The 10,575-nt window shown below is 43.1% G+C and overlaps 1 protein-coding gene across 3 annotated transcripts in view; it reads right to left on the bottom strand.

The window, feature by feature from the left end:
* Positions 1–8,322: 8,322 nt before the first annotated feature.
* KATNIP (katanin interacting protein) overlaps positions 8,323–10,575 on the bottom strand; it is a 136,136-nt gene continuing 133,883 nt past the window's right edge. For all 3 annotated transcript variants that reach the window (XM_067551201.1, XM_067551203.1, XM_067551202.1), the window contains one exon: positions 8,323–10,074. In XM_067551201.1, coding sequence (XP_067407302.1) covers positions 10,016–10,074 — 59 coding nt within the window. In that variant the 3' untranslated portion in view covers positions 8,323–10,015. The remainder of the gene's footprint in view (positions 10,075–10,575) is intronic.

Raw genomic sequence — 10,575 nt, 5'->3', positions numbered from 1 at the left:
AGATCTTGTCCCCTACACTAGCACAAAGATGCCCCACCTATGACTTCTTCTATTATACATTGATACAAATTAGTTATGTATTACACTCCACATCTTGTTAATTACCACCCTTATCCTTGTACCTGCTAGTTCGACCAAAGCATCCTTATCCATTATCCTGTCATCCTCTCTTAGGGTGACCAGATGTCCCAATTGTATAGGGACAGTCCTGATATTCAGGGTTTTGTCTTATATAGGTGCTTATTACCCCCACCCCATCCTGATTTTTCACACTCGCTATCTGATCACTCTATCCCCTCATTTTTATGAGGGGTCATTGTGTTCTTGTACCATCTCTTAGGAATGCGCTTACGTAGTTACTTCAGAGACCTGTGTGTTTTTGTACCATCCTCTCTGCTCAGGAATGAGCTTACCTGGTGAGCTGATACCTAGTGTGTTACTATTCGGCCAAGGCCAGGTCTACTGTGGTTCACCCTATCAGCTATACCTAGGGCTCCAGCAAGGCCTACAACAGTCACCATCCTGGTCAGGTGGTCAGTAATATATTCCTACTGCTATATACTCATTATTCAAGCACAGAAGTTCTATCCATAGAGATTCTACGACACAGTTTGATTCATTTAAGATTGATATTATGCTTTCTTTCATATATAGTGCCACCCCCCACCAGCACAACCTACTCTGTCACTCCTATATATTTTGTACCCTGGTATTACCATGGCCCACTGAGTACTAACATTTCACCAAGTTTCTGTGATGCCTATTTTTATCAATATCCTTATTTAATACCAGGCACTCAAGTTCTCAGGGAGGAGGGAAGTGGGCTGGTTTTAGGTTTATTAATGGATCTGGGATGTTGTTTTGTTTTGGGATTTCTGAACCAGCTGGTCTTTGTAGGCTAAGTGGAGACAGCTCTTTCCATAGTAACCCCAGAAAGGAAGGGATGCTGTGGCTGAGTGCATCAGGGAATTTAAAGCCAGGAGCAGGGAAGCCTGCAGTGCTGGGTTAATGCAGCAGAGCTTTCCTCCATGCCCACAAAGCCCCATCTAGTGCTGAGAGAGAGGACAGTCTGTGACTTGGGGTTGGTGACGTTCAAGACATCTCTCCTGACAAATCCATCTCATGCATGTCTAAAGCTTCCACAGTGTAATAATGTGTCCTCCTTGTGGGAAGGGCCTGCTCCCCAGGCAGGCAATAGTAATGCCTCAGCTACACTAAGCCCAGTTTCTCTCTCTGACCAGACTCTCCTCCAGAGATAGAGTCAGGACTTGGTGGAGAGGCAAAAAACAGTTTTTAACTCCTCCTTTAACCAAACTTGACATGGCAGCGCTCTCTCTCAAACCAGCCCCTTCTGGATGCAGACTGGGCTGTGAGCTCCTAAGGGACCTCAAGCCCCAATACCACAGGAGTGGGCCCCACACGTTTTCAGCCTCCACCATTGCTCTCGCCTACAGAGCAGCAGTGGCAGTGAAGTACATGTCTAATTTCCCCAGTTGTTCCCAAAGGGAACAAGCTACGTACTGCCTGGCCTGTTACTCAGACTGTGAATTTACCCGATCTTTTAACTTCCTGTTCACCAGTTTGAATTGGTGGGCCCGCTGCAGTTCTTCCCTGCTTGATTCTGTCACTGACACTGTCCAGAAATGGAAATGGCATTGTATTGAACAAATCTTGCTGCAGGCTTATGGGGAAAGCACAGAAAGATCTGAAAACTTTGCATAAAATCTTACCCGCTTGGCTTTCTGGCAATATGCAGGCACAGAGAGCCCGACCTCCAGGAGAGGGTGGGAAAGTTCTCAAGCCATTGATTCAGGCCCCAATGTAACTTAGGCTGTAGAAAAGATGCTCTATGTCAGTGGTTCCCAACCTTTTTGAGAGAAAGCCCCACTAGTTAACACTAGGTAAAACAGGTGCCCCCCCCAATCTAACCCCCAATCCGGCCATAAACACATATAACCCCTATAAACACATATGATGATAATACTACCTATAAATTACATAAATAATAATAATAAATTACTCTTACCTGAGTAAGAAACTAAGCCTTCCCTGGAGCAGCCACCACTGCACGCTGTATGTGGTCCCGCCTCTTCCCGTCCCTCATGGACTGAGGGAAATGGAGGCGGCAGGTGCTAGCGGGCTGGCCGGGGCTGCTCCAGGCCCCTGCCAGCGCTGGGGCACTCCACTCCAGTCGGGTATCCGGCTGCCTTAGTGCTGGAGGGGGCTGCTATTCCATGCCAATGCGGAGCTTAGGTCTGCTGCTCCCTCGGGGGAGTGGGGGAGGGAGCTGCTCCTCTGCTCTGGTTGGCATGGGGCTTGAGGCTGTTGTGCCCAGCCAACACAGGGCTCAGGGAGCTAAATGACCTCAATATTACTGAAGCCTCATGGACCCCCTGTAATCTCTGGTGCCCCCCAGGTTGGGAACTGCTGCTCTAAGTTAGCCCAGCAGTAATGGTCCCCATCATCAGAGGGCAATGCACTCCAGCTAGACTCCTGCTCCAGGGCTTTCCCTGACTCGTGTTATCATGACCCACCGGCCTCGAACCTGGGTCCACAAAGCAGCCATGCTTCAACCCTCAACTTGGCAGCCTACTGACAACTGCTGACTCAGGACCCATGAAGTCCAGCCCCAGTTTGAGGCTCTGTCCCTGACGTCCCATTGGTGGAGTCCCAGAGCAGCCGATTGGCCCGCTGGCCCTCCTTATGCCAGAAACAAGAACTGGAAGCTGCCTAAATAACTGGGATCCACCCTGCTCCAGCTCCCACTTGACTTCCTGGCATCCTGACCTGGCTTGTCCCCTGCCTCTGACCCCCAGATATCCTGACACTGCTTGACTTTGGTTACTGACCTGTGGTTCTGATCTCAAGTTTGTCTCCTGCTTCTGATCTCCCAGTATCCTGACTCTTAACTCCTGATTGTGAACTTCAGCTCTGACCACTGGGTCTGGCTATTCCTGACCTGGCCTTGATACACACCCTATAATGGGGAGGAGAGTGAAGGGGGGAGCAGGAGCAGCAGGCAGAAAGACTGCTATGCTGACTTGACATCATCTAAGAGCTCCCCATCACCACTGCTATCCTCACCTGTCTCATTACAAAAACTTTCTGGCTGCCCTGCACTACCCCATCAGAAGTTCCAAGGCTATTAAAATACCACCAGTGCTCCCCTGTCTATTATCCAGTGCCCCCTACGAGGAACTGGTATTTGAAATTCTGCTGATTGGTGAATTTGATTTTGTTTAAGAAAGAAACTGAAAATGTAAGCTAGTAAGCCGGTCACTGGACATTGGGGTGATCAGATATCAGTGTGTCAAAACCTAGCTAAATAGCTTTTGAAAAACCAAAAGGCAATTGTGTATCTGACTTGGCCTGAGCTATGGTCCGCTACAGATTCTGTTTTTTTCTTTATTCTCTGCCCTTGCCAATGTCATGCTGTGATAAACGAACTGGTGTTTACAATCCAGATTCAGTTCTTTCCGAGTACGCAGACTACAGGTAGAGGTGAAAAATCCACTTGTGATGGTTTGCTTAATGGTCTGGAAATTGAATTGGTGGATAAGCCTAAAATGTAATCCTTTACATTTAATGGCTAGGCAAGAAGTCACATTTTTGCATCATACTTTTGGCAATGTTAAATGATATGCAGCTGCTGCCTGTGAATAAATTACTTTTCCTGAAATAGGACATAAGATTGACTAAAAGAAACTTTCTGGATTACAACTTTTTCTCCTCTCTGCCTGCTGTGAGCCCTGGGGTGAGAATATTTGCAAATAATTATTTATGAAAAAATGAAATGAAAACAGCTCAGATTTTGCTCTTCTAATGACTGGAAGGGGGAAGTGAGACTGGTATCTGAAGCAGAGAATATGTGAGTATAGGGATTAAAGAGGCCCTTTGGTAGCAATGGTTTATAATAAAGTCATTGCATCCAGGCTAATCCCTCAGATTAGGGATGCAGAAACTCACGTCTGCTCCCATCCCACAGAGATTAATGAAGTATTTTCTAAATATTGCATTGCGCTTATAAATGACTGCAGGCACAAGCCCAGGATTTCATTCAATTTTGCCTTGACTTGGGGATCCTCCATCACTCCTCATGGAGGAGTCTAAAGGCCTAGGAACCCCTTTTTTGGATAGTGAGAATAGACATCATTTGCTCACTGCACGGGAGATCTGACAGTGTCACAACATTTTAAGAGTCCTCTGAAAAACCCATAGTATGGAGAAGCTGTTATTATTGATTTTGTACGTGTAGCCTCAGAACCTCAAGGATCAGGGCCCTATAGTGCAAGGGGCTGTGCAGATAGACAACAAGGAGAGCCTTGTTGGACTAAAAAATTTACCCTAATTGCGATTTTTAACTGTAAAAAAAGAGTTATGCTAATATAATTCAAGGACTGTGTTATGATCATGCTTTGTAAACAGTTTTTCCTTTTTTCTGTTTAATTGTGTGCTCGCCATGGCACTAAGCCAACAGAGGTCTGTACCAAACTCTGAACCTTGTTTAAAACTGTTTAATGGTGGACAGTGACAGGCTCATATTAATACCTTTGACTCTTTGGGCCCATATATTCCATCTAAATACAACATTTTTGGCCTCCCTGGGCCTAAAGGGTTAATACATACTCAGTACCTCGTGTCACAGGGTCCACTCACCGCAGATGGCACCTCCTCCTGGTTGCTCTGTGGATCAGCTCTTTCCAGGTCCAAGGCACCCTTTTGCTGCTTGCAGCACACTCTGATGCCGCTCTCTCTCTCACTGTCTGCAACATATGGCACTCCCTCTTTGTGATTTGGCCCTCCGGCCAGGTCACTATGCGTATTTCCCCCTTCCAGGGTGTCAAAGTCTTTCCTTAGCAGCAGTCTCGGACAGTCTTCCCATTCACTGCCCCTATGGTGCCACTTCTCCAGTGGCTGGCAGGGACACCTGGGCCCACCCTCTATGCTAAGTTCCAGCTCAGGAAACCTCTAATCAGCAACCAAGGGCTGTTCCCTCCTGGCTCTTATTGTCTATTCCCTGAGCCTTTCCTTACCTTGTATCTCTCCCTGCCTTCTCTGGATTTGCCAGCCCCACAACTTCCTCCTCCCAGGAAGTAACTATGGGCTACTTGCCTCTATAGCCCCAAATACACCACTCTTCTCCCAGGGACTGACTGCAGATTACTTCCCTGTAGCCCCTTTCTGCTATCAGCTCCCTGATTTTATAGAAGCCCCGCCTGTTCCTGCACAGGTGAGCTTCACCTAATTAGGGCTTTCTTCTCAGCCTTAATTCTCCCATCTCGTAGCCTGACAGGTTAAGTGACCCATCTGGCCTCTATTAACCCCTTCAGGGCAAGTGTGGGGTGAACACCTGATCACACCTCGTACCTTGACAAGCTAGCAACCCATTCAGTTAAAAATCCTTAAATGTGTTGAGCTTGTTTGGAATAAACATGCAAAGCAAATCGTTAACCCTGTTTTATTATTAAGAGCAAAAATGTTAATAACTGTTTTAAAGTTATTGGTTTTTAACCTTTCATAAATGTTTCATATCTCTTTTTTTTTTATTATAAGGTTTGTCATTTCTGTTATTGCTAATAATGTCAATGGTTTAATGTAAAAGCATTTTTAAGAAAAAGCAAAAGTGGTAAAAATCAGATGTTTTTAAGTTGTTAAAGGTTAAGTTGCTAGAGCAGATTTTAACTAAAATAACATCTTGGGTAACCCCTATGCCCACCCCTTGTTAACAATATGCTGTCTTAATTCAGGGCTGCTAATACATTGATTGTAAATTAAATCTCAAATTTCTTTTCTTGTCGAGACAGCTCAAGCAGCCTAAGCAGCATATCCAGTGGCTTGGCTCCCTGTGCAGGAAGGGAATGTATACCTTGCAGGGGGCCCAGCCGCTCATTACTGTGGAGCTGTCCATGGGCGAAGGCTCTGAACAGAGTTCTGTGAGGTCTCCTTGGCGTAGTTTTCCAAAATTGCCCTGCCTTGGGGCGGGAGTGTGGACACTTGCTTCCACCACTCATGTGAAGCACATAATGGGTCCACCGCAAACTCCAGGAGAGCCCAGCTCCAAGAGTTTAATAGCTTTTCCTGCAAGATGTTGGGACATTTTGCAAAGTAGACTATTAATAAGAAATTAGTGTATTAGTTTCATTGGTGCCCAGCCTGGCTCAGAGGAGAATTGGCAGCATTTCTATGACTGATCATTCAGAAATGCAGTTTATTTGTATTCTAGTATCCATTACTCCAGGACTATTTTGAAAGCAGTTGTAATAGACATATTTCAGTATTGTCTTCTGTCATGTTATGCAGCAGCTACACTCCAGTTACCTAGCCCTTTAAAATACAATACACAATTAAACAAACTCTATCTATCTAGGCACTTGCATGGCCCCTATAGCTGTAATATCTGAGCATCTCACAAACATTAATGAAATGTGTTTAACAACTTGTGGGGAGGGAAATATTATCTCCATTTCACCAATGAGGAACTGAGGTACAGTGCAACTTGACATAAATAAGTGGTATAATCTAGGGAAGTTTTTTAACAAGCTCTTTACCAATAATTGTCATTCTGTTAAATTCCAATTCTCTAAGCCCTTCAGAGGGCTTGTCTACACAGTAATTTGGTGCATGGCAAGCCAGCATGTGGATCTACAGTGCACTAGCATGCCATGCACTCATTGCTTGTGTGGACTCTGCTACTGCACACTAAAAGACAGAATGTTTAGTGCGCAATAGCAGGGTTCACATGACCAGTGAGTAGCTAGTGGACTGTAGATTCACTGAGAATTAGTGTGTCCAGGGCACTGAGTAGCCACTGACATTTTGAGCACTGTTGTCTTCATTTGCTCAAAGCTCATCTATGTGGCCAGTGGCCACCAGTGTCTTGTCTACACTATCGTTCCCACTACTGCTACCACCAGTGGAGCTGAAATTTTAGAAAAACGTGAGAGCTTGTGTACATGGCGAATTAGTGTGTGACAAGTCAGCCATTGTTACCACCAGTAGAGCTGAGTCAGTGCACAGTCCAACAGTTCTGGGATTATTACTTTCCTGACATTATTCTATATGCTTTCTTTTGGGCTGCATCTATACAGCAAACTTTGTCATCATAATTCACAATAGCTGCAGCTCCATTAGGTAGCTAAGGCAGAATCTCACCTATGCTTAGGACTCAAGCATTTGTACAACCATGTCTTTAATGTCTGAGTCCCGGCTACACTACAACTTCCATCATTGCTAGCATAGTGAGCTCCTATAGTCATGAATTGTGGCTACTAATTTTTCTAGTGTAGATTAGGCTATACTGACAATGGTGCAAAACACACAGGACCCAAAACATTAGCCCTTCACTACTGTAACAGTTTAGAACTAATGTACTGTTTCTAGAACAGACAACATCTATTTACAAGGTAACTTCCATCATGCGTTTCTCAGTGTGAATTTTCCATATCCCTTTTCACCTATCAGTCTTGACAGTATTAGGAAGTTTACAGGTTGACTTTGGCAGCAAAATTTATCTCATCTGAGGTGAGGACCTGTAGGAAACATACACATGAACTAGCTATAGCTCTTAGAGAAGACATAAACAATGAAGGCAAAGAGAAGGGCTGGCCAATGCTGACTGGGTATCAACTCTGCAACTTCTGGATCTTAGAAGAGCAGTTTAGGTTTTGCCTGACTAAGAGCTTGTCTACAGGGTGGGTTAATGCACTCCACGGGGGTTAGATTTCTAAAGCACAGTAACATGTTGCACATTAATTTGTCCATGCAGATCCTGCTGCTGTCACTAAGATTCCCTAGTGCACTTTAACATAGCACTGTTTCAAACAGTGCTACGTTAAAGCACACCAAACAGGGTCTACATGTACAAATTAATGTGTATGAAACCACAAGGTGAACATGTACAAATTAATGTATAACATAGTGTGCTTTAGAAATTACACCGCCGTAGATCACATTTTACCCCCCCTGTATAGACAAGCCCTGAAAGATAATAACCTTAATTGCAATCCTAATTCCTCACACATCCCTGCCAAAGCTGCTCAGTCCTGACCTGGACCTACAATATCCCAAATTTACTCCAATTCTGACTGGCAGCACTCCTTTTTGTTGCCGAGGATGTCTTGAGCAGAAAGGGCCAACAGTGGAAAATTTTACAGCTGCTTTATGATTTGGACAAATGTCTTCTAGGGGCCAATAGGAGACTTCCATTTACAGTGTTCCTAATCAGGATCTCAACCCTGCTCTATTGATGTGATTTTATCTTTCATCTCCTGGCTGTTAAGATGACACTTTTCATGGTAGTAGCCAAAACACCAATATTTCCATATAACAACATTTTATTGATATTGAAATAGAGATATAAATCTATTTTATATTTAGAGGAAGTAAAAAGTTCTTTTTGTTTTAAATACAAAATGTTATATATAACTGCAACATCAATACACAGAAATCTGTGGGTGCACATTTCATTTCATTTGTGTTTTACAATTCAGCAAAAACACTGACCACGACAAAGAATAAAATACATTTTTATAAGCAAATATACAAGCTCTGAGAGATTCTCAGATAATCCTGATGTTGCCAAGAATTGACAGCAATGAATGTGGTTGCTATATCAGGAATTGGAGTGGTAGATCTCTGCTTATGTCTAAAAATAGCATCTTGCTAAAAGAATTGTTTCTTATGGTATTTTAGTGCCTCATCTCTACAGTGAAAACTGGGAACTCTCTAACTGGGAAAAAGAAGAATTTTTTCTATGGTTATCACCAGCTACAAGTTTTAAGTGAAAATGACACTTACCTAATTGCATCCTGCAACAGTCAATTTTTTGGTCAGATTTTTTAGTTACATAACAACATACTTATAGTACAATATATCTGGAGTCTTCAGGTTTTGATCCAAAAATATAATCCATTCATATATGGAACACAAGTTACCTAACAGTGGGAAAACACTTAGTTTGCCAGGATGGGTGTGGTATATTGATGACAATAGATCTGTTTTGTGCACTATATGGCATGTGTTGCTACAGCCTCTTTGCATACAATCCAGTATATAACCATGTGTGTGTAAAAAAGAAGAGGAGAGGAGTATTTTGGCAGCAGGGTTATGAAACACATGTACGAAGGTAATGGTCTAGATGCACATTTTTTGCTATTTGCACAATAGTGAAATTAATGCACATGTGTCATTAATTATTTCAAATCCTTTCATTGCAAAAATGAGAACTGAGCAATTTGCTCAAATTTTACTGATCATGAACTGACGGAAACCCTGCTTCTTGACCTGATTTATTAAAAGGCAACTACCATGCCATTGTTACCTGTGTCTATTGGAGGAATTGGGGAAGGGAGCTTCCTTGGGCATCAAGATCAATGTTACTTCCTGACTCTAACAGCACTACTCCATAGTGTCCCCTGGGGAGCTGGCGGAGGAGCTTTTTTCCTGAAGTAGTTTTTCCTAATATGTACATTTTCCAGTGGATTATATACAAATTATCTGAACGAGAACAGAAATGATTTAGGGGATCAGAGGGTTTTGTGGTCAACCAGCAGTTAAAAACTTGAGAGTCTATGACTGAAATACAACTCTGAATGCCTTTTCTCAATTGTACAAAACTGCTCCCCAAAAGCTATGTGTACACATCAGGAATGGGCTCCAGTTAGCACTAAGGTTCTTACTCAAAAGCAGTTCCACTTAGGTAGAGTTAGGTAGAAGTTAACAAGGACTTGACTTACACTGTTTACTGGTTTGCCAATTAACAAATGAAAATGCAGATAGTATAAGTGCTGACACAATAAGAAACACTATCAATGTACTCTTAAAATTTCATTTCTAAAGAGGGTTTCCTCCATCAAATAAAACTTCCCATCATTAGACAGTAAACATCTCAGGCCTTTCGGTGGCGATTCATGAGCACCAAATGGCAAACATCTGCCACATGGCTGATTTGCATTCTGAAGCGCCAGATGCTAGGCATCTCACCTGGGTGGGCTCAGGAAGTCCAGTTCATAATTCCTCAGTGTCTTTTCTTTCTTAGCATTCCTTTATCACGTATGCAGGTTTTTGGACGTAAAGCTGTTGGGACAGAAAAGTATGTTGTTTTAAGATCAATAATACATATTAACAGTAAAGTCACAAGTTAAACCACGAAAAAAGAAACCAACTCCCTTTTCCAACTCAGACAGAAAACTACACCCATCCTCCTCATAGTAAGCCCCAAAGAAAGAGAACCCCTCCACTATAAAAGCAAGGAATGATTAACCATTGGATCAAACTACCAAGGGATAATGCTGTAGCCAAACTTAAGTTATTGGGCTCATATATGGGTAATGGTGAAATGTAATGGTCCCTTCTGGCCTTAAACGCTTTGAATCTATGAAACCTTCCCCCATAGTGAAAGAGGAGGGCATTTCTAAAAGAAAAATAGGTTAGGATGTAGCAGGGCTCCTGACTGAACTGGAATGATCTGATGTGGAACTTATACATCATTCTATTTCTGAATGAAAGCTAGAAGAACTACATATGGACAAATTCATACAGCTTTCTATTCTGGAGGACATGGTTGAGAGATTTAGA

The sequence above is a fragment of the Emydura macquarii genome, unplaced genomic scaffold, assembly GCF_026122565.2.
Source record: "Emydura macquarii macquarii isolate MOO-44397 ecotype Brisbane River unplaced genomic scaffold, CSIRO-AGI_Emac_v2 contig_1348, whole genome shotgun sequence".
Taxonomy (NCBI): Eukaryota; Metazoa; Chordata; order Testudines; family Chelidae; genus Emydura; species Emydura macquarii.
Note: the sequence above shows the minus strand (reverse complement) of the source record. Positions and strands in the feature narration are given on the sequence as shown.